The sequence below is a fragment of the Salvia splendens genome, unplaced genomic scaffold (assembly GCF_004379255.2).
Source record: "Salvia splendens isolate huo1 unplaced genomic scaffold, SspV2 ctg879, whole genome shotgun sequence".
Lineage (NCBI taxonomy): Eukaryota > Viridiplantae > Streptophyta > Magnoliopsida > Lamiales > Lamiaceae > Salvia > Salvia splendens.
The window spans coordinates 1-24270 of record NW_024599563.1 but is presented as its reverse complement, the minus strand read 5'-3'; the positions used below and the strand labels follow the sequence as shown (position 1 = coordinate 24270).

Genomic DNA, 24270 nt, shown 5'->3' with positions numbered 1-24270 from the left:
GTTGTTGGATCGGGGAAGTGCTTGTTTCTTCTCTTGTTTGATGTCTGCTTTGATATTGAGTGGTTCTTGGATGCTAACTGCATGGTGTTACTGTTACCCATTCGTGTTTGGCTTTTTCTCCTCTGGCTTTGACTTTTTTTGTCAGTTCTATAGTTGTTGTGATGTCGTTTGTGTTTATGTTACTTTTCTGTTGTAGTTGGATCGTTATATTAGAACTCTCCCTCGCCACTTATGTACTTTGAGATTTTTTATTCATAAAAAAATATCTACATAGTATAATTTTTAATCCTTTCTTTTTAATATTGTTTTTAAATAATAACCAAATTAATAAATAAACTCTCCCTCCCCCACCCCCAACAAAAAGAAAACATAGTAAAAAAACCCCATGTTTGGGGATTTTGGGGTTTTGAAAACATCCCATATATAGTGGAGGTCCTTAAGTTTAAATTCTAAATATAAATAATACTACTACTACATATTGGACTAGCACTATAAAATATCATGTCATCGAGATACAATAATAGTAGTATATTTTTCCTTAGTAGTATAATTAGTTAGCAGTGAAGTCATGAATTCCAAAACTATTATACAGTCACTATTAAGTTTAATCCGTCTTAACAAAATATCTCATAAAGTGATCGATCCAAATTCCAATGACTATAGTAAAAAAATCCCCACAACTCCATTTGTGAAAGTTGTATATATAAGATTTTGATGGACATTTCTATACTAGTTGAGAGAGCCATTATTTGTCTCACACCATAGATACAATGGACCATGTGAAGCACTTTAATTGGAGTATCAGTTCTTAAATTCTATATTTGCCTACTTCATAATTTTCTATATACATATATTTTAACATGCATATATAATATATATATATATAATTTTTTATTTACTTAAAAAAATAAATTCGCAGGTGCGTCTTTTGCTGATTTTGATATTTTAGTCTCTTTAACAAAAACAAGTTTGGGAATTTGAGGGTTTAAATGCACTTTAATTTCCTTAGTCGTTATTTTCCTTTATACTTTATTTCTTTCCAAAGACAAATGATTAACAAGTAAGAGAAAATTAATTTGGTGTGACGTAAATGGGAAAACGGAATGAATCTTGGTTCTGAAAGATTTATATCTAAAGATCTATTGAGATTTCATTTGTCTACAAAATATATACTTTTGTTGTGCTTGCTCGCCTTCATTAGATGAATAATTGGTGAAGAACAACTAATTAGTGCATGTAAAGACTAAAGACAACACAAAGTTTGGTCTTCGATAGTGGTGTGTCGTGGCTTTGATTGTTCGTTAATTAGTTACTCGATGACATGATTCGGTAATTATTTTCACCTTATCATATAACTCGAGTGTTATCAATCACTTCCTGTAGAGTTTTTATTCTCTAACCTAATTATAATGTAAGTAAAAAACAATAAAGTTAAACTTTGATTGACTCACACCAGGTATCACAAGAATTGAATATTTTTTTATTAAAGTAAAATATTCTAAACCAACAATAAGTGATGAGCAACAGTCCTTAAAGAGAGTAAAAAAAATTCAAGCAACGCTTATACTCCTTCGTTCTTAAAGAATATGGACTTTGGGGTCGACACGAATTTTAATAAAAATAGTAAAGTAAGAGAGATGTATAGAAAAAAGGTAAATAAAGTATTGTTAGTGGAGAATGAGTCACACCTCATTAGGGAGAAAAGACTTTCCAAAATAAAAAAATGCATATCCTTGTGGGACGGACTAAAAAGGAAAGAGTGCATATTCTTGAGGGACGGATGGAGTATAACATAGCTCAAACAAGATACAAATGACGAAGCAGTTGCTATTGTTAGAGGGGCACACTAAGGATAAGACTGATTGTTTCTATTGCGAACCAACTAGTTGAAGATGAAAATATGAAAGTAAAGAGAAAGTAAAGCAAGAGATATGAAACCGTACAGATTGAGTTGTTTCTAGTTTAGAAACTTTTTATTTTTAATGGGATAATCCATAAAGGAAAACGTTTCATTTTTAATATGACAAAAAATAGTATTATTACTTTGCTCTCTCGTTATCCTAAATTTACTTATCTGCTTTATTTTTTCTCCAAAAAAATGATTAATTATGGTGGGATGGAGGTAGTATAAAATTGAAGGTAAATTCGAAATACTATAAATCTTTGTGCCATCCAATTTGTATAGAAATTTTAATAACTAGTAGTAATTTAATCCATTAAAACTTATAATTATAGTTATATAAACAAACCCCAAAAAGCTTAAAATGTTTGGATGAGTGTACTAGCAATAAGGAAAGTAGTCGCATCTCATCATTGTCATCTACGAAATTAGACATAACAGATGCCAAAGCTCAAGTAGTGGCCAGATTGTCGGGCCATTGTCGGGTCTTATTGCTATATACAAATCAAGTACATTTATTGCCCCCCCCCCCCCCAAAAATAATAAACTAGTACTAGTACTAATGTTTAAAATAAATTAATTTGCCAAAATTGTAAATAACTGTTGTCTGAAATTGAAACTGCATTCATACTTTGGGAACAAAACTGATAGTTTGTGGATTAAATTAGTACTATAACATTTTACGTAGTTAAGGATTAATTATATTTTTTGTAAAATTACATGCCATGCACGCCAAGTGATGATATATACTCCACTACAATTCATAAATATTGTACTACACATAGTTATGTTACATTTATTTGTCGGTTTTAGTGGAAAACATATAATATGATAACATAAAAGTTTACGCGCTCTATGTGATTTACATTTTGGTATATAACGTATGTTGATATGTAAGTACATAAACTATTCAAACAAAGGACAACAAATTATTTGAAAAAAGTTTAATAACAAAAGGAACTTGCATAAAACCAAATGCTAATTTATAAAAATACACATCATGTGGTTTTCTATGAGAGACTTATATAGTGAGGATATGTAACGAGTAAGAGAACCCGTCTACTTATAATTAATTATACTACTATTACTCTTAATAATGAATCAATAAATTATAACTAGATTTAATCAATTTTAATTGAGTGTTACTTATTTTTTTAGATGAATTTGGTTTTTGATAGGGACGGTAATCGGTATGTAAGTTTGTATGAATTGTTACATCAGATAAACAAAAAATTAATCTACCCTTATAGTCCAAAGACAAGTACATGAATAATTGATTGGGTTTTCAACTATAATAAAATACTCTATCTAGGAATCACTTTATTTACTATGGGCCCAATTCGAAACCATAAATTTTAAAAATTGTCTACGTTCATAATTTTTCAGGCACCGCCTTGAGGAATTACACCTACATCTAAAAATAAATAGATATATTTACATATATTTTTAATTTTTATAACATTTCGGTCTGTGATAATGACTATCATTTATGTTATAATCACACTTGTAACTTTTGTGTGGTCAATCACTTCTTCATGTCACTATCTTCTCGTTGAACCCAAATATCTACACCAATTTGAAGTGGTGCGTGAAATATTTCAGTGTGATCATCATATATATATTATTAAAATTCTCATAGGTAAATGAATATAAAATGTCTTTTAGTAGTACTATTATTTTGTGTATGCATATATTTTTAAAAATGATCTTAGTCCTCTGTTTAAGAATAATCTCCATGAGAAATTTTTTTTGTAGTCATAATTCATAAGATGTTCCTTTATGTACATATTTTGGCAATATTTATATTATTTGTGATGATTGACGTCCTTATATATGTGTATCCAATTAGAGAGGATAAAACTACTCGTAATGAGAAAAAATACTCATTTTATGTGTCGCAGTTATACTTGAATTTAGTTCATTTTTTCCTTTAAAACTCTTTTGTTTCTTTTTAATTTATTGTAATACGTAGCTATCAATGTTATAGCTGACCACTACTATTGTATATTTATTGTTATGGTAAATAGACATGTATGGTCCAAACAAAACATACAAAGAATAGCTTATTATAAAGTGGATTTTTTCTACCATAAATGTGGGAATTAGAATTTGGCTTCACAAAAGGCGCATGCAGTCTGCAGTCACAAAATTCAATAACCACAGGATACAAAAACAATCTATTCGGAATAAATAACTTTTAATATTAGGTCTCGCCATTATTAATATGTTTCACTCGGAAAAGACATCATTAACTCAATAAGAATATATCTTCAACCATTTATATTAAACTTAGAATTATTTTATTGTAAATAGTAATTTTATTACAATTATTTATATTAAACTCAAATTTAAAAGAATATTCAATATTTATAATATTTTTACTCACAAAATTTGAAAGTAGTTTTAATTTGTTTTAGACTCATTGCAATGTTTTCCACTCCACATCGACTCAAATTAGACTTTCATTTTGTAGGAGAAAGGATCCTTAATGCTATCGGATAGTAGTAATGGATTTGGTATTTTAGTTAGTTATAGGTGTTAGAAGAATATCGCATGAAATCAGGGATTGATACAGGAGTATAGTCTGCCAAAGATAGATGAGTAATTAATTGTAAATTGGGTTTACCATACATAGCTTATACATAGTCTATATAAACATGTAGTCCCTTCATTCTATTTACACCGATAAGAATGATCCCTTTAACCGATTCTTTAGTTTATTTAACATGGTAATCAAGTAAACGATCTTGGCTCAGAAAAAATTCATCATAGCTGATAATACCTTTCCCGACCTTCTCCAACCAAAATCAACCAGAAATCAGATCCTGCATCCAAAAATGCCAGACTCGAAGGATACAAAATCCAATTCAGAACAGATAACAAGCTAAGGAATAGCAAAAGCATCACAGTCATGTTTAAAGTGAATGGAAAGAACTACCCTCTTTGGTCACGGCTGATCAAAGTAAAGATTGGAGGTCGAAGAGCATACTCATACATCAGGAACGAACCACCGTACCCAGGAGCAAAGGGTTCGACAAGTGGGAGGAGAATGGCTTAGTGGTATTCTCGTGGATCGTCGACAACATCGAAGACGACATTATCGCCGATTTCGCGCACCACCAAACATCCAAAGCACTGTAGGACAACTTGGCTGTGACGTTCGAGAACAAGGCGGACCGCTACCTCATCTACAACCTGGAAGAACAAGCAATATATATCAAACAAGGTAATTTTGACCTAGAAACGTACCATCGAAAGATCCACGGGCAGTGGATCAACATCGATCGATGCCAAAAACAACCAATCAATTGATGTGACAAAGGAATCGACCAATTCTGAGTACAGTCAAGCGAGAAACGATTGATTAAGTTACTGACTGGATTGAATCAGGAGTATGATTTGATCCGGAGAGAGATACTGAAGGAAGAGTCGACCCCATCAGTGGAGGTTGCCTACAGAATGGTGAAGAAGGAGGCGGCTCGACTCAACATCATGCCACTAGCATCCTCTCCACCGACCGGGTTGACCCTGGAGGAACCGATTCATCATTTGGGGGGAGATCGGACATGGATTTGCCGTCCAGAGTCAACGCCCCTCAACCCGCAACGGTCCACCACCACCGCGCCACGCCATTGTCGGCCGTCGGGGAAATCGCCCCGATACCTAAAAATTGTGGTGTTCCCACTGCGGGAAGCAAAAGCACACATGAGAGACTTGCTTCAAGCGACTGGGTTACCCGGAATGATGGGAAAAACGCCAGAAACTGAGGACCCAGGCCCAAGCGAAGTTAGCCATCGGGGTGGTGAAGGACAATCGAGGATGAAGGGGAGACAACTGGACCGGGAACGGGAGCCGGCAAGGGAGTCAGTCAACTGGCGTTAATGTACGTGGCGCCGACAATTTTGCAGAACGGACGGAGGGGGAGAGCGGCACCGTCAAATGAGGTAAAGAGTTTGGTTTTAAACCAAACCCTAAAATGCATTTTGTGAATTTTAATAGTCAACCCCTGAAGAATGCAAAATATAAAAAGAGACCAAATATTGCTTATTATATAAAAAGAGACTAGTTTGGAAGTTGATCTACCTATCCCACACAAGGCCAGATATTACTTATTATGTAAGAGTGGTAAGTCAATTTATGCATGCACCGCATGAAGAGCATTGGGAGGCGGACCTAAGAATTGTTCGATACTTGAAAGGAACGGCAGAGCATGGGCTCATGTTTGAGAAACACGGACACATGAAGATACACAGCCTCACTGACGCTGACTGGGCAGGCAACCCGAATAATAGAAAGTCAACTGCCGGGTACTTTACCTTCGTAGGAGGTAACCTAGTGACGTGGAGAAGCAAGAAGCAAAAGGTAGTAGCACTCTCAAGTGCTGAAGCAAAATTAAGAGGGATTAAAAGTGGACTGACAGAGATATTGTGGCTAAGAAGATTGATGACGGAGCTAGACCTTCGATCTACTCTCCCATGTAGACTGTTCTGTGATAACAAGGCAGCCATCAGCATTTCAGAGAACCCGGTGCAGCATGATAGAACAAAGCATGTGTAAGTAGACAGACACTTCATAAAGGAGAACCTCGAGGCAAAGGTGGTAGAGATGCCCTACGTCAAATCCGAAGACCAACTGGCGGATATCCTGACAAAGGAGGTAAACTCGAAGTCGTTTCGAGAAGTATTGTGCAAGCTAAGTATCGGCAGTCCTGTTACATAGCTTGAGGGGGAGTGTTAGAAGAATATTGCATGAAATCAGGGAATTGATACAAGAGTATATTCTGCCAAAGATAGATGAGTAATTAATTATAAATTAGGTTTACCATACATAGCTTATACATAATCTATATAAACATGTAGTCCCTTCATTCTATTTACACTGAATAAGAATAATCTCTTTTACCGATTCTTTATTTTAACAATAGGCATTCCAAAATATCTAGGAACACTTAATTCTATCACTGCCCAAATATGGGCTTTTTGAGCCGCCCATGACCTGTATTTATATATACTCCATACAGATGTAATTCAAAGGATTTACGAACTTTCCAACTTAACTTTTCAACCATCACAATTTTATAGAGTTGAATATCATATCTCCACAATTGGATTAGATATTGATATCTCGATATCAGTATACTATTAAGTATATTATTTATTAAATATTTCATAAAAAATCAATTTTCACAAGACCTTAAATTCAATAAAAATAAAAAGTTAATTAAAAATATTCGACTCAATAAACAGCCACATTTTATTCATGCATGGAAAGTGAAAACATATAATATATTGGGACACTTGTGGGGTAAGGAAATATAGCAAGAAAAATAATTATGTTACAAGTTTGAGAGGTGACGAGACTGATGAACCTCCTTAGATTCAATATACTATCTCACTTCCAATTTAACAAAGTTGACGTTACATAAAGTAGATAGGTGTTTGTTATGGTGGTGAGCACGCTTGATGTGTTCATAATCATATCAATATGCCACTGTCACCACCCTTCGTGCAACTCATGACTCATCTACCTCACTCCCAATGTACCACGACATGTCCCAAAATCAATCGAATATTGAATACTTGAGCATATGCTCTTGTTAGATTTTTCTAGAAATACGAGAAAAACTCAAACGATGTGAGACTTTAACGTCTGATTAGTACTCTCAGATTGTCGTATTGTCAAAACCACTTTCTCCTAGCGTATAAAAGCACATCGATCAAACTCACTAGGAGTTCCAAGAATCGGACAAACAGTGCTCTTAAAGATGCTAAGTAATGCGTGAAAGATGATAGATGAGCTATGAGGGATAAAAATCTCGTCATCAAGTTACATTAATACCTGATGATGGTTGTGAGCAACCGAAAAACCGAAAGTCATATCAGCAATTGCCATCAAATTCAAACAATTGATGGAGATCCATCAAATTCTTGAAATACAACTCGTGAATATCAAAACACTCGCCTCTTATTTCACATGGAAATTAGGTAGTTTGAATTTGCTCTCTTTTATTTGTATTGCGATTTTCAATGGTATAAAATTACTGATTTATTGCACGAGGAGAAAAACGTCCCCTCTGGCTAGTATTGTTCATTCTTTTGTGTGTGTATAATATTGGAGAATCCAAATTGATAATTAGGTGCGTTGGTATGACAAGAATGTAAAGTTTTAATTCCATTTAGGTTGTGTGAAGGGGACAAGTCTTATCACTAGAGTGAAATCAATAATGAAATGAGATGCATTTTGCGATTTATGTTTGATGCATATTCTAACTTTAATAGTGAAATGGAATGAATTTTGCCAATGAATGGGAGCTCATAAAATTAGGTGGCGTTCCGTTGCCATGACTAATATCATGAGACCATCCATCTAGGATTAAGTTGTGGGATTATTTTAGTTGGAGGGGGAGGCTATGACTAATTATCATGGGACTATCCATCTAGGATTAAGTTGAGGGGTTCAATCTTATGAACCAAACATGATACATATTTGATCATGAGATTTAATCTTGCCAACCGAACACCCCCTTAATTAACTTGGATTCGTACACGCCTTCAATTATTGCATAAAAATACCGCGGAGGAGTACTTTTTATTTGAAACCTCACATAATTAGTTTTAATTGGTAGTTGTTTCGTATGATTTCAATATGATCAAACTCTAATTTTTATCTTGATAAATTACAGCCATTAAAACTTTGAACATTACGCGGCCAATTACTTATATATTTACTATTCTTAAAACGAATTTAAATTCTCTTCCAACATTACCTTTTATCATATCTAACTTTTAAGTGACTAATAATACTTTTATTTAAAGTGACGTGTTCTTAAAGAGCTGAGAAAATTGGTTAATTTAGATTAGTACACGCATCCAATTAATACATGACTATTCAATTTATTTGAAATTTCAAAGAACTACTTCTTTTATACAGCTGTGTGATTTCAATTTGATTATAGTCGAGCCTAATTTTGGGTTTGATTTTTAAAGTTTGTTACTTTATCTATTACGTCGAAAATTGCTTGATTCAATCTTCTAAGTTCTAACTGACCAATTCCTTTTATTCTAACATTCTACGTGCTGCCCTCTATAAGAGAGCTCGTACACGCATCCAATAAATGCACGACCATTCATTTTATTTGAAATGTCAAATTGTCAAAAAAAAAAACGAATTTTAACAATTTTGTTATTGTGTTTAATTTGAGTGAAATTGTATTTAATATGACATCTGAACTACAAGGCCGAGATCGCCCATGGATTTATAAATTTTCTCAATACACTAGCAAATAACTCAACCACGTCATCAATCTGAAATATGTGTGTGCTAAATCAACAACATATTAAATAAAAAATCAAAATATTTCATCATGTTAAAATTCTGATTTTTCAAGCAATTTGCTTATAATTTTATAAATCAAACAACTACAAAAACATAAGTAGTTATTTAAGGCATGCTTTTAAATAGTCAATAGGGAGAAATTACTCTTTTTTGTATCTAAATTATGGTAGTTCTTTCGAATGACTATTTAAATCGTACACGCATCTAAAAGTAGTTACTCCTTTTTTTTGAATGAATTTAATTTGACAGAATGTTAATGATAGATTGATAGTCATATTAAACTCGAGCGAATCCGATATTTTCAAAGCATGAATTTAACTATGTAAGTGAACTCTATCTGCATCTCTTGATTTGCATAAAAAATATTTTAGTTTAAATCGATCATATCTTTTTGGTTGAATCAGTTGATCGTGTTCTCAACTTTTAGCATTACCAAAAAAAATACCTCATTTTTGGGAAAAGATATAATTTGTATTGCCTTATCAAATACGATGACGCAAAAAAATGAGTTACTTTGTCGTAATTTGCATTTTTCTATAACTTTTGTTATAGGAATACTAGAAAGAGTAATGATAAACAAACAAATTTTGTAAAAAAAAGGGTGTATTAGTACTTTGATATAGCAATTATATATTAAAATAATAAATATAGTTAGTGGATAAGTTAAAAAGACTTGATTAGTCTTGAACCTCATTTTCAATTTTTTATTTTTATATTTGAATTGTCTCTCTATTGTTTTTCAAATTTGAATTAAAATATGCATTAATTACATTTTATGGTTCCAAAAAAGTAAAAAAATTATACACAAATCTTTAATATATGACCACAATATTATGCACGTTCCATGTACTATATATGCGCCCATATATTTTAATTAAATACATAAATAAACTGAGTTTTTCTCAAATAAATCAGTTTTTGGTTGTATAAAATTTGGTGACATAAATTTATTTATTGTACTAGAAAACCTTAAACCCTAAGATTCGAGCATGTGACTCATTGCTAGATTATGATTACTTTATTTTTAGGGGCAATTTTTTGTTGAAGGGAAAATTGATTGGACTAAACCAAATCAATAAAGAATGACGATTCATCATATGATAAAGCTAATGGCGCTCTTTAATCTTTATTACGCTAGTGACATAATGTCAGTTTCATTTATTATAGTGTGATTAATCACCCCTCTAAAATATCCACAGTGATTAATAAAAAGTTAGAACTCCTTTTTTTGCTTGATTGCTAATTAACAATAACACATGCTTGTGATAAAATGGAAATAAATCGATTGATCACAGTGTGTATGCAAGCGATAATAAGCAGGTGATTATTATGACTAATTTACATATTAATTCATATAATTACTTTTGGACTTTTGGTTGCTATAATTAATTAAAATTTGGTTATCACATGACATCAATCTTAGCTGTTTATAATCATAAGATTGATATTTCATCTTAGTTATGCATTAAGATATTGTTCATATTTTAACATAAAGTTGATACAATTTTATCACTCTTTTAATTAATTTAAAATGCAAAAAAGTCTTTTCAAATATCCATTTCTATATATGCATAGATGTGTGTATAACTAAGCTATTCTTTAAAGTTAAAATAAATAGATACATTATATTTACATAAAGAAATTCTAATTATTTATGGACAAGGCCGTTCAGATGAGATTACTAATGAATACTGGGCCCGACCAAGGTAAATGGGCTTTTCTCCATGTAACATTCTCGTGCCAAATGGGCCAATTAATACTAGTCCTATTAGTTTGTTATTAGTAAAATACTACTATTAAAAATACTATTGGGCTCCTTTGTTTTGGTTGCACAATATATCTATGATTTTCTTATGTTCCCAGCAATCCATACTTAATAGTTTTATTTTATATTTTGGTTCATCAATAAAAATTAGTCATGTTTCATTTTTAATAAATTTTTCTATCTAAGATGAACCTTATCACTACTAAAAATATTTTAATACTTTATTGTATCTTTCTTATACTACTACCACAATTTATTAAATTAAAAAATATAAGCATTATTAAGAGTGGATACCACTTCTCGATTGGCATAAACTAATTAACAAAGCTACTAATAAAGTATTTTAATCAATTCTCTCTTTTTGTTTGTTTATTACTCTCATCAGGCGCACACACTTATTGGCGCGGGAAGAAGTAGCGTCACTCTTTGTGAATTTGGTCTATAAATAGCGAAACTATTTGACCCCTTTCTGTTAGACCGTTCGAAAATTTCTGAAGGCTGTCGAGAACTTCATGGCGGGAAGCGATTCACAGAAGCCTCTCCTAACTTTGATTCGCGATTTCACCTCAGAAAAATCTCAAGGAGGTAGAACTCGAAGGATTTCACTTCCTGCGTTTACATTTGTTTGCCTTTTACTATTCTCGTTTTGCTTATTTTCTCACGATTTTGGTGTACAATTTTCCAGAGCGAAGAATTGTGAATCAGAAGAAACGAATCGAAGAACTAAGATCTGAGCTGGATGCAGCAAACGCGGAGCTTGTAGAGGCGAAGCGTGACAGAGAGAACACGGATCGAGAGCTCAAAGGCCATGAAGTAGAATTATCCATGAACGAGGCTTCGCTTCAAGCGTTAGAGGTATAGATTATCGCATTTTTTTAGTGATTTTTATACTATGTTTTTCCCCAGTCTTTAGGTATGTTATTGTCATATTTGGGTGGAGATGTCATTGTAGATGAATATTTTTGTATCTTCAATATAGTTCTCATGTTTCTCCCTCAATCTGACTGCTAGACTGGAAAATGCTGGAACTCATTTCTGCAGCCACGATGATCTATGATTTTTTATCTGACCTAATTATAATTGTTGCAATCTGTTTCAGGCCAGGAATGCTCTCATTAACTCTGATGTATCAGCACTTGGTGGAAAATTGGCAGAACTCAAGGTGTATTTTACTTTTTTGCTTGTGTGCCAACGTTAGTTCATTTCATATGCAGTTCATACATCGCCTGATATTTCCTGCTCCATGTGTTGATTAAATCTGGTGTTATGAATTGTGCTATTGCTTCAATGGCGTGAAGAGTGAAGAGAACTCCCTGCGGTACGATATGTATATATTTTAGTTATGTGTTTTCATTACGAAATTAAAAGTCTATAGTCCCATACTATTGTTTACTCAGAAGCACATCCTTGCAAAGGTTTACTTACATATTTTTTTCTATCTTATAGTACCATGTATAAGAGCTGTTTCATTACAATTATATTACCTATATAATTACTTGATTTACTGTTGAACATGTACCTCTTCTTTTGACAGGGATGGTTTTATTGCAAGAATGCTTGAGCTAAATGCAGAGATAAGGTTCCCTATGTCACTTCGTTAATCCATATTTTGAATTAATTTCTTTCATGAATGATTTTTAAACGACTAGGTATCTGCACCCATTGATTTACTTTTCATCTTCAAATGGATGATAGTGTGGGATTTTGCTTCTCGTGGCCAGTTTTATTCTGTAATGCATGTCATGTAACATGCTATTAGGACACAAATCAATCGGTTGGTGTTACATATTATCAAAATGAGGAGCAGGAAACCTTGTTTCTGGTTTCTACCCTTGATCCACTGTAGGCTATTCTTGCACTTATTGCTACTTCTAATATGTGTCGTAGGAAATTTCAAGAGTTTATAGTTTCCTCTTCTTATGTGGATAAATCTGCTCAGGCTACTCCTACCGGAGGTATGTGTCATATATATACTGGAAATTATTTGCAATTATGTATATAAGTCAAATTCCATTATATATGATTTGTTGAATAAAAAGTTTAGAAGAATATTAAATCAAGTTTACTAAAGTTAGTAATTGATGAATGGATGTTGATGACTCCTGGATATTGATAGCTTCAGTAATAGTCTAGTTGATTCCTATTTTCAGAGCTTTAAACACTTGTTTATCATCATCGTTTTAGTGGTATTATGTAATTATGGTATCACTCAGAAGCAGGACCATTAATCACACACAAGCAAGATGGCGAACAAGCCAGATTGGCTCTTAAGAATGAACTTGCGCAAATGGTGTTGCATAGTGACCAGGAGGAACAACAGTACAAAGCTGAAAAAGAGATGTGCAGCATGGTAGAGCTTTTGATATCACCAATCTGATGCCTAATTAGAAATTGAGAGATATCCCTCTGAACAAAATAATGGTGTTTGTGCAGCTCCAAGAAGAGCTTAGTAATTTGAAAAGAAAAGCAATGCTTCTGGAGTCAGTTATAAAAGAAAGCATGGAGCTGCAGGAGTTGAGCAAATATCCTTTAAGTTTTGTCTGTTGTTTATTGACATGGTTGGTGATCACCGAATCAGAAAACGGAACCAGACCCTGTGGCCTATATCCTGCGTTAATCAAAGCCTTTTAACACATTAACAGATTCAATTAATGGGGTTAGATTCAACCAACTCAGGTTTAATGTAGTCAAGTTTGGAAATTCTTACAGAGGAAACAAAGATTAATCTCTTCGCTTCTAGAAATACCACACAAAAATTGATGCATAATTTATAGTTTGTGATTTTATGTCACTGGTATTTTGTTTAAGATAGTGTATATATGTTTTTGCTGCCATTTTAGTTTAATAAATGGATTCCTAAGGTGTATCAAACTGTACATAGCCTGTCTTATCCAAGCACTTTTTTACACTGTAGTCCAATCTTCTGGCTTGTTGCTCTACCTGAAACATGGTTAAGTCAACACTCGTAAGAAAGATTTAGTTCCTTCTATCTTGAAAAATTACATAGCCTGTTATTAGTTACTGATTACTCTAATATTTTAACTCATCGTAATTATAATCTTCTGGGTAATTTTGCACAAGGATAGGACACCTTTATCCATTTACCCTTGTTCTTCCTTGACCGGAAACAAGCAGACTTCAGAACTGGAAGAAAAGTGTGCTGCTTTTGGTGATGAGCTACAAAAGAGATTTTTATGCCCACAATGTAATGAAGATAATTCAGCGGAACTTGGTGCAATTATTCAGCCTAGTGGGGAAACATAACATCTTGTAAGTACTTTGAAACTTCACAAACTTATACTCCAGTTATGCAATTGCAAAGAGTCAAATCACATGCGTTGGGGCATAGGCACCTAAAATCATGTGGAATAATGTAAATTGCACTGTTGATGATCAGTATTCTTGGCGTGTATCTGAACTGAGTTTTGATATGAATGCTTTGATTGAGGTGGCTCCCCACATAATGAATATATCAACTGTAAAAAAGTATCAGTTATGTTTCCTATCTAAACTTTGACATCAGACAATATCTAGAGATTTCTTTCAAAACTGCACATAGTTTTTGCTATTTTTCCCCAACCACGTGCTCTGACTTTAGTTTGTGTTTTGTGGAGTGGTCTGGGTGTAAATGAGGCTTTTCAGTATAAACACATCCAAAAAAAAAGAAATAAAAAAAATCACTGCATCATAGTGAATCAAATAGTAGTAGTCTGTCTACTTGCTTTCGAAGCTTTCACGTCCTTCTCAATTAAAGAGAGCAATGTGGGTGTTGCTGCCTCTTCACTGTCCATTTCATTTACCTGTAGCAACACAAAAGTTAAGGACAGATTTCTTCTTTTGAATTAGGATTTGTAAGCAAGTTTATATTTTTTGGGTGCATGGAAATGGTTGGATTAGGAGACTTAACAATTGTGCTGGGAGTTTTGGCTGGGAAGGTTGTGGGGACTGAGACTACAGGGGACCTTGTGTTTGTGTTTGCCGATTTCATGATCTGAGTAGAGAAAAGAGCTGATACAGGCCGATGGTCGGAAAACTTAATTTCACTGCGGAAATAGGAAAGTTGCTTCACTCCTTTACCATACCACAGAATCCTGTCACACCTGCATTTAGCAACCACACTGCCTTTTAGGAATTTAGAAATATATGTATATTAAGTTGTTTCTATGAACTGGTAATTTTCTACAAGACTGCAGTTATCATCTATCAAGAATTGATGTGATATAAGTTTACCATGCTGGAGTTCTTTGCTTTTCTCCTGCTCTACTTGGAAGTCCACCCGAATACCTGTTGCAATTGTAGGAAGAGTACTTGTAAGTGGGAGCAAACTCTATGTTTCCCTCTCTCCAACCTTGGAATACGCCACCACGTTCTAACTCCCTCCTCAACTGATCAAACTGCTGCAGTGATCTCCAGTCTTGCTCTTTTATTAGCTGCCTTGCTAGGTTGTCTTCTAGGTATAATCTGTAGTTGAGATCTCCAAACCAGAATATCCTACTGCTCTACAAAAGAATAATCCTATTAAACATATAATCAAATTCCATCTCTGGATAAACTGAAACAGATGAGGTTATTAATTTTCCACTTTCAATATTCTATTGAAGGTATACTTACTCATGTCCTAAAATGGTTAAAGGGTGAAGCTTGTCTCCATCCTCGGGTAGGCGCTGGAAGCAAGTTCGCTTGAAGATCTCTGCCACCTGGTAATTCCTTCTCCCTTCATCACCTTTCTTCTCTCCAGAGGCCAAATGTGCAGCTATGAAGCAAAAACTAGCCCCCCCTATAGACATGCTGACCGAAACTGACCCTTTGTTTCCCATAAATCCCATTATACCACACGCAACGGAACAGACTTTAACGCCTGAGACATCGTAGCGCTTGAGCAGTTCCCTTCTCATCCACACACTAATAAAGACTCCAACCATCTTCTTGTTGGCCATCAATCTGTACCTATCACTGTCTTTAGCAGGAAATGGTGTTGTTTGTGGGCTGTCTCTGTTAGAGATGGGGGGTACATCATCACTGGTATTGATGGGATGCACCATTGGTTGTAGCCATGGACATGAACCTCCATATTTGTTATTGAGCGTGTCTCCTATTAGTTGATTCCAGTTCGTAGCCTCCGTTGGATCCTCCGCACCGATCACTGTCGCCGCCTTCAACGGCACAATTTCTTGGAGTCTGTTAGTGATCAAACAGTTTAGCTTTGGGGAAATAGAAAAATGAAACTTAGGCTATAGTTTTTGGACAGTTTACACTTTAGACATACCCTAGAACATAGATGTCAACTGCATCATTTCTGATATTCAGCCATTCATCCAAATGCACAACCAAACTCCCCACCGGTGACCTTCCCGCCACATTCCAAGTACCCACAAAAACTCTGAAAATAAATATGAACCCAAATTTAAAACAGATAAAAAAATCACATCTTGATCAAGATTTGTGTTGGTTCGAGAACCAACCTCAGTTCATCGTTTGCAGCGCATGGATCTGTCTCGGTTGAATAAACCGCAGAGTTGTCAGTAGAATCTTCCTCGTCTTCACCACCATCTGCAACTAATTAGTTAGACATATGCCATAGAAGAACTAATGCATACATAGATATGTAAATATATATACTATGCCTGAAAATTCGTCAAGCCGAAATTGATCGGTTTTCTTCTGTTTCCTCAAAAACCAACGGCGAAACCTTTTAGACTTCCAGCTTCGACGCTTTCTTTCCATGTAGGCGAGAAAAATAAACTGCCCATGCCCCGGTCACAAAGCAATGATGTGGTCAAAATTGGTTACGAAATTTCTCATGATTTTCATGATAGAAAGTACTAGTACATTTGCCCACTAAATTCTGGATTTTGGTTGGAGTTATTATTGTATTTATCGCCGGCAGCAAAGAGGCTACTGATGCGACAAAAAAGAATCCTTCTTCGAGTTGGGGTTGTATCGGTAATCACAAGGGGAGAGAGAGAGAGAGAGAGAGAGAGGATGAAGGTCAAATGTGTTTGTTTGATGAATGGAGTCTATAGCCAAATTAGGACCTCACATGGCTCAATCAGAGTTTGATTATTGGGGGTGCTCATCACGTACTACCCGTGTAATGTGCTTTGAGGGAGATATACCGTTGATCATATATCTAGGTGTGTGGGTTACACGCTTTTGAAAATCTAATACTAATAATTTATACTCGTAGAAATTAACATTGTAGGCCATTTGGTTTAAATAGCAATTGTTTTATTTGGAAGAGCTTTAGATAGGGATATGCTATTCCAACCGTTCAATCTTCTAGGTTTTATTATATTTTTTATAGTGAGGACATACATCCCACGACCAAGACCATTTTAAGTAAACCTTGATATCTGACTATTTCTTACCAATGCATAGTAAAAAATAGGAATGGATTGGAATTTTAACTTAGTTATTATGGTGTGAAAGGGAAATCAGCATGTAATAGCCAACAACGCAATCCGCATCACTTTCAAAAGATTGTTGAATTTTGAATTTATGAAAGCTTTATATATTGTATTGTACTCCTATATTAAAGCGTGCACACATACACTACATAGGATAAGAGCAATCAATAGTATATTTTTTCGAGCACACCCTATATGACTAATCTTAGTTAGAGGGAAATAGATTAATCATCGTAGATTCGTAGCATTTTATGATGGTAAATAAAATGTACTAGGTTTTAAGTTTTTATCCTATAAATTTCGTATATGTATGAGAGCATGTATTCAGGCGCCATTAATTATTTGAAGTCACTATGAAGAATTTTTCAGAATTCAATGACTTGTCTATGTGCTGGCGTTTAATCTAGTTGCGAGATTATGCGCATCTTTGATAGAATAATTTGGACAGAAATTTTAAAGTTCACGCTATCAACCCAACTACCAAATGACGAATTTAAGATTTAAGCATCTGTTTTATCTGATAATTGTGATATTTCGAACTCAAATTAGTCTCAATTGTCAAAAGTGGGTGAATGTGATTCTAAAAATAGAAGTGCGCTAGACGTAATTCCAATAATAGAACTACATTATGCGTAAAGCTTAAAAGTCAAATGAAATACCATGGTTGAGACATGTCTCGCGTAATTTTCTTAATTTCGAGGGACTAGCTTTTCTAAATCGACTCAATTTATTTTCAAATTTATTGTGTATGTACACATAATTAGAGTTTTTTTATAACATCATTATAAAATATATTGGAATGTTTCTTTTTAATATGAACTTGAAAATGACCCAGCAGATCCATTTGGATCGCGTGTATCTGAGATCCGAGATATGCGTCGGATATCATGGCTAGGGCATATAAATTAAAACCTACTAGTTTATTTATTAATCGATTAAGATCCCCACCCCCAAAAAAAACACCTACTCCTATTTCCTTTTTCTTCTCCTCGTCTAAATAAACCAACTATTCAATTGCTTGGCCATATAGAATCTGGCGGTTTCAAGAATAGAATGAAAATGAATCTGGTAGGAACGAGAAGACTTTTTTTAGGAGAAAAGATTTGGTTGTTGAATTATTTGCCTGGTTCCAAGCAGTTTTCTTTGGGATTAATAATGATTAGCCGTAGTGTTAAATACGTGGTTCAATTAATATGACTTTTGGTGGATAGTTGATACACTAATTATCCAATTCCATCACAAATTATTGCTAGCGTTGTAATGCAGTCGTGCACAAGAAAGCTCATTAAATAAATCATATTTCAGTGTGTGCATACATATGTAAAAAATATTTAAAATTATAGGCGTAAACATTACCTTATTTGATTAGTATTTGCTATTTACAGAACCCATTTTAATTAAGCCAAATTATAGGCTAATGAACTAAAATAGGTTTGTACATGTGACGTGCGCTATTTACAGAACCCATTTTCATTAAGCCAAATTATAGACGAATGAACTATAATAGGCTTCTAAATGTGTTTATCTAGTGGTAGAATAGTTAATGATCGAGAACAAATGTTTCGAATCCGAATTTACTATGACGCAGTTTTTAAATTTATGTTTTTAATTAAGAGAAGAAGAGAGAAATAGGTGAATACATTTTTAAAAAACAACAACCAAGTTAACATCACTAGATTCAAGGTCAGCTCTAAAAGGTTTCTTGAATTTTCCTATATCAGCAGATATTTACAAAATTAATAGTATATTTATGAAATATTTAGCTCATCAACGAAAAATATCTCTATTGAGTATTATGAATATACTTTACTTGTGGGTTGCCAAGGCTAGTAACCTTTTTAGGACAAAATATATACGCCTCCATGATTCCATGAATCTGATAGAAGGTATAAAGCTGCAACCAGATTTATACAACTTTTCCATTTCATTCTATTATCCTACTTTGTTTTAGTATTAGATTACACACTAAATATGTTATGCAAAAATATTATGGTTATGGAACATACGAAAAACCAAATAATAGGGGAACAATATGTCGATATTAATTTGCCTATTTCTTAGTTTTGCTTTAAATGATGCAAATCTTGTTACTTTTGATAGTCTAATTGTTAGATGGGGATATATGAGATATTTATGTTGCAGAAAGTCCACGACCTCATTTTTGTTAGTTAAAATAGGAGTATTATTAATGAGAAAGTGAAAGAAAATGAAAATCAGCTGGTGGCATTAAGTTTTAGCAGTATATGTCATACAACTAATTGTTTGAGAATATTATATTTTGCAGCTATTGCATGGACATATACCATATTCTTTATTTATTTATTACTTTGTGTCGAATCAAAATTAGAACATGCCGACTCAAAATTGCTTTGAGTTAAATTTATTATCTTACAAATGAACACAACAAAAAAAACATTTAGAAACATTGAGATAAACCACTTTGAGTTAAAAGCGATTTTGATTCGGAATTTGATGCACGATCTAATTCGTCTACACTTGCATCTAATGGAGGATAAAATTCTATTCAGAAATAAAGATAAAAATCTTATCTAATCTTCGAAAAGAAAGTCCTGATATAAAGAGGGTTTATTGATATATATACTTCAGGTTTTTATAGCAAGATATGTTTGAGATTATACCCTAGGTTCCACCTAAGATTTCAACTAACCAAATATTAATCTTTTGGATGGAGTTTTATGACCCTGAAAAAGTAAAAATCAAAATCTCTCGAGCAAGTTCAAACCATTTTTTTATCTCTTGACTTTTTAAATCATGCTTGTGATAAATTTGCAGGCTAATTAATGTACATGACGTACTTTAATTTCATAACTACAACCAAAGAAAAGAAAATTACAATAAAAATAAAAATAAAAACAAATCAAAATGTAAGTTAGAGCAGAAAATGTCCTTTTTTTTTTGCAAGACAAAACGCCTCAGCTAGTACTTTTGGTCGTATTATCCCCAATAAAACGCCTTCCTTCTAGCACGTAGAAGTACTTTAAACCAGGTATAATAGCTTTATACTCTTCCACTCCAAAGTATACAAACTAAAGCCCACAGGCTCATTCAAAACTCTAACAATTGTCCATTTTGAGACCTTACTCCAGAAAGAATAGTAGTAATAAGCATGAGCTCGAAAAAAAGCTCTATTCTAAAAAAAAATATGTTGGTTACTACTTTGAAAACATGATGAATCAATATACACGTGAAGCAATCGCATTAGCACATCCCACAATTTGGGCACCCTTAGCATCACAAATCAAATGCTGCCTAAACATAGCAATGAAATTCTCCACTCTCTGCTTCAATTCCTCCTCCGACAGCTCGTCATATTCATCCAACTTTCCTTCAATCTCATTCTCACCATTCTCAACTTCAACTTCACCCTCAGCCCGCGGCGCCTCCTCTGTCGCCACCACAACGCATTCCTCAGCAGCACCGCCACTAGTCGGAAGCAGTTGCTTGCGCTGCCTATGCCTAGCCTTCTTACTCCTCTTGATCTCTGCTTCATCACCGCCATTTTTGGATTGGATTTGGCTGGATTCTGTGTTTTGCGATTTGGAAGTGAAGAGAATAGCTAAGAGCAAGAGATTCAAAGCAAGAAACGCCCACACTCGCCAATGCATGAACACAGACACCATAAATGCTCGCTCAATGCAAGCCATGAACGCAGCTGTCCCGGCCGCGAAGCTCACCGCCCTCACCCGGTCTTCGGCCTCGTCCCCCGCCGCCATTTTTTCACACTTAGACATGGCTTGGTGTGTCATGTTGAAAAAGGAGAGGGGTGAAGAGGGGGGGGGTTTATAGAGAAAGGGAGACATCAAATGGAATGATAATGTGATTGTTTTTTTGCTTGTGTTTTATGATGGAGTAGTTTTTTGGCCTGAAGGAGCTGTAATCATCAGATGAGAGAGAGGGACAAGAAGACATTGTTTGTAGTGAAGTTGAAGCACAAGTGACACAACCTTATGATTGCTTTTCAATTTCAAACAAACATTTTTTTTTTAAAAAAGTTTGGAGTTGAGGCGTGCACCGACTATTTAAATGTGTTGAAGTACACTCTGAAATCCTTCTAGTTTAATGATAGTACACTGCAATTCTTTGTTTAGTCATTTGTTGAAAGTTTTTATACAATTTTTTTTATATAAAAGAAAAAAAAATGAATACTGAAGCAAGAAATGTTTGGCAATGAGACAGTATTGAGTGTTGCTATATTGTTTCAAGACAAGAATGGATTTTGGGTGAATTAAAAAGCTGCCTTAACTGAAAATATAAAAACAAAAAGTGAAATTCTTGGCTTGGTGGAGGACATGAATGCACGCCGATGCTACTAATCGACCCCACATTTCAACCCAATGCTTATCAGTATTTATTTTATTAGCTTTACTTTTTTCCCTTTTTATCTTTTTAGACAACTTTATGCATGTGTTTGTATACATGTATGATGTCAATTTCAAGTCGAGCATCTTCAACCCTCGTCAATAGACATACTAACATATTTACATACACCGATTGCTTGGGATAGTGATTAATACTTAATACAGTAGATAACAAAAATAAAAACCATTTAGACAAATTTTATAGAGTCAAAATGATTCAATAATGACTCAAATATCTTGATTAGAAGCAGTTTTAGCTCTATACTAAAAAAACTATCCATCAAACAACACCGTTTCACTATTGAACTCACTTTGATGCTGAAAATTTTGAAAAAAACAATATTTGACAGTTTTTCATATGTACTGAACAAGTTATACAGAACTACTATGAAACTGTTTGAGTTTATATAGTGCTCAAGATTACGTTTTAGAAGTAAAAGAAAAACATTATACTTCTCAAGAGTGAAAAAACTACATACGATTTCTTCGACCATTAGAAAAAGGCCAAGAATATGATGAATTGGTACCAACATCATCGAATCGGAAAGATCTGACTACAATAAACAGAAATCACAACTATATGAGTTATATATAGCAAAACAAATCATAAATAGGGATAAAGTATCTCATATCTGCATCTCTCTTGAGTTGAAGCTTGTGTGACTGTCATGAATACAAATAAATGTAAAACCACTTCACTTTATCCTTCATGGCTTACTGCTTCGGAGTTCTTCAAAATTCAACGATCCAAAAACTGTTCCCAGACTAGGAGTGAAAAACATGACAGATCAGCAAGAGGTTTTGTTCATGAGTTTTTAATTAATTTTAAGTAATCTATGATAGGAATCATACTCTTTCAATCCAAGAGATAATCTATTAGTTCGCGTCTATGTCCTAAAATTATTCCAACCTAAAAGTCTCCTATTTCAACAATGGGACAGGGCTCTTACTATCAGTTGAATTCATATATTATCAAATTCTTAAGTCGTTTGTTACCCTTTTAGTCGACCAAATCTCAAAGTAATCAGCACATTGCGTGAACTACAAGGCTATTACTTAAAACAATTGCTAACCTGATCAGCCTGCACCTGTTGCCAGCTTCTTACAAGATCCAGTCATGACAAGCTTGATCCATCAAGAACTTTCTCAGGGTGAATCGTAGATTTCTTCCGCCATCTCCTGTCGAATGTATATATACATGGTTTGTTGCCATCACCATAGCTAAGATTCGATGCTTTTTCTGCAGCACCGTCTTCCACATCACATTCAATTCTTGATGCACTAGACAATTCGGAAGTTGCAGCAAGGTCATCCTGTTTCACTAGCACATCAACCAACTCTGTGTTTTCTGGTGCTTCATTGTTAATAATTTCTTTTGAGACCTCTGAAACATCAAGACTTTCAATTTTAGCATCACCATCTGGCAGGTCTTCGCTAGATTTCGCACACTTTTTCATCTTGCGTGTACCCAGACATGAAAATTCTGCAGATCCTGAACGAGGTTTCTTGACCTGCAATCCACATGCAGCAATAACATCATCCCAGAACTTGAGTTTTCTTTTCCTAACACTTCGACGGACTATAGAAGCAGCTTCACTGTTTCTATATCGGATGTTTTCATCTAATACAGAAGTGCGCTCGACAGCATTTACACTCTCTACATTGGTGCCATTTTCATTTTGATTCAGTTTCTCTACATCAGGAAAGGTTTCTTCCACTAAGTTTTTTTCATTTGCACAAGTTCTCTCTGAACCTCCATTCCCAAATTGATCAGACTCCATTATCTGGTCCAAACAAGCAATTACATTCTGTTTAGCAGAACCCCGAGTCCCTTGAGCGAGTGCACTCCAGCCAGACAATAAATTATTTTTACCAATGGTGCTAATAAATTCTGGTTCAGGGTTCAAGGTAGAAGCCAAGAGCTCATAACCTTCACTTCTGACCCTAGTTGGTAAGCTGTACTCTTCTGCATTTTCTTGACTCCCTCTCTTAAGGACCACTTTTTTCTTCTTCAACTTATCAAGTTGATCCTGTCCCTGGTTCAGTTCCTCTCTAAGGTCCAAAATGATGCCTTCTGCTTCATTTAGCTGACACTCAAGCTCCTCGAATCTATTCTTTTGTTTCAGTGATGTGATCTCAGCTTCTTTGGTCTGTAACAAAAGTCAAGCTGATTCCTATTATGCTACATCACAACTCAGAATCTTCAAACAAAACTTGACAACATGGTCCTTATCCATATCAATAATCATTTCAATCAGCAAGAAGCCATCATGTAATGTGTTCTCAATCTGAAATCAACAGATTTTGGAACAAAATGAATGTGTCTCACAACCTTAAAAATTGTGTGTTATGTAAATGCATACACGAAACAAATCTATTCCACAAGCTAGATGCATGTTATATTAGATTGCTTTTGTCATAATCTAAAGTATTTTCGATCTTGACGCAATAGCATAATGTGACACAAGTAAGACCATTAAATAT

At 34.2% G+C, this 24270-nt stretch overlaps 4 protein-coding genes across 7 annotated transcripts; 1 reads left to right on the top strand and 3 right to left on the bottom strand.

Annotated features, from left to right (window-relative positions):
- The first annotated feature begins 11426 nt into the window (after window positions 1-11426).
- Window positions 11427-14464, top strand: LOC121791710 (protein NETWORKED 1D-like). Of its 3 annotated transcripts, none has more exons than XM_042189566.1 (9): window positions 11427-11585; window positions 11686-11855; window positions 12100-12162; window positions 12299-12318; window positions 12535-12579; window positions 12888-12955; window positions 13220-13350; window positions 13434-13522; window positions 14132-14464. In XM_042189566.1, exons 1-9 carry the CDS (start codon window positions 11513-11515, stop codon window positions 14262-14264), a joined length of 792 nt encoding a protein of 263 aa, XP_042045500.1. In that variant the 5' UTR covers window positions 11427-11512; the 3' UTR covers window positions 14265-14464. The 3 variants fall into 3 exon arrangements, with proteins under 3 accessions (XP_042045500.1, XP_042045499.1, XP_042045498.1); XM_042189565.1 differs by having other exon boundaries at window positions 13217-13350; XM_042189564.1 differs by having other exon boundaries at window positions 13214-13350.
- A 6-nt stretch (window positions 14465-14470) lies between these two features.
- Window positions 14471-17044, bottom strand: LOC121791708 (type I inositol polyphosphate 5-phosphatase 4-like). Its single transcript, XM_042189563.1, has 7 exons — window positions 16625-17044; window positions 16463-16550; window positions 16267-16380; window positions 15612-16178; window positions 15231-15494; window positions 14908-15100; window positions 14471-14800 (listed from the first exon to the last, which is right to left on the bottom strand). The coding sequence occupies exons 1-7, from the start codon at window positions 16722-16724 to the stop codon at window positions 14696-14698; spliced, it is 1431 nt and encodes a 476-aa protein (XP_042045497.1). The 5' UTR covers window positions 16725-17044; the 3' UTR covers window positions 14471-14695.
- A 3357-nt stretch (window positions 17045-20401) lies between these two features.
- On the bottom strand, window positions 20402-21408 carry LOC121791712. The gene has a single exon (XM_042189570.1). It carries the CDS (start codon window positions 21226-21228, stop codon window positions 20602-20604), a length of 627 nt encoding a protein of 208 aa, XP_042045504.1. The 5' UTR covers window positions 21229-21408; the 3' UTR covers window positions 20402-20601.
- An 891-nt stretch (window positions 21409-22299) lies between these two features.
- On the bottom strand, window positions 22300-24143 carry LOC121791711. 2 transcript variants are annotated; one of them, XM_042189569.1, is made up of 2 exons: window positions 22860-24143; window positions 22300-22540 (listed from the first exon to the last, which is right to left on the bottom strand). In XM_042189569.1, exon 1 carries the CDS (start codon window positions 23565-23567, stop codon window positions 22902-22904), a length of 666 nt encoding a protein of 221 aa, XP_042045503.1. In that variant the 5' UTR covers window positions 23568-24143; the 3' UTR covers window positions 22300-22540; window positions 22860-22901. The 2 variants fall into 2 exon arrangements, with proteins under 2 accessions (XP_042045503.1, XP_042045501.1); XM_042189567.1 differs by having other exon boundaries at window positions 22300-22551; window positions 22860-24140.
- Between the last annotated feature and the right edge of the window lie 127 nt (window positions 24144-24270).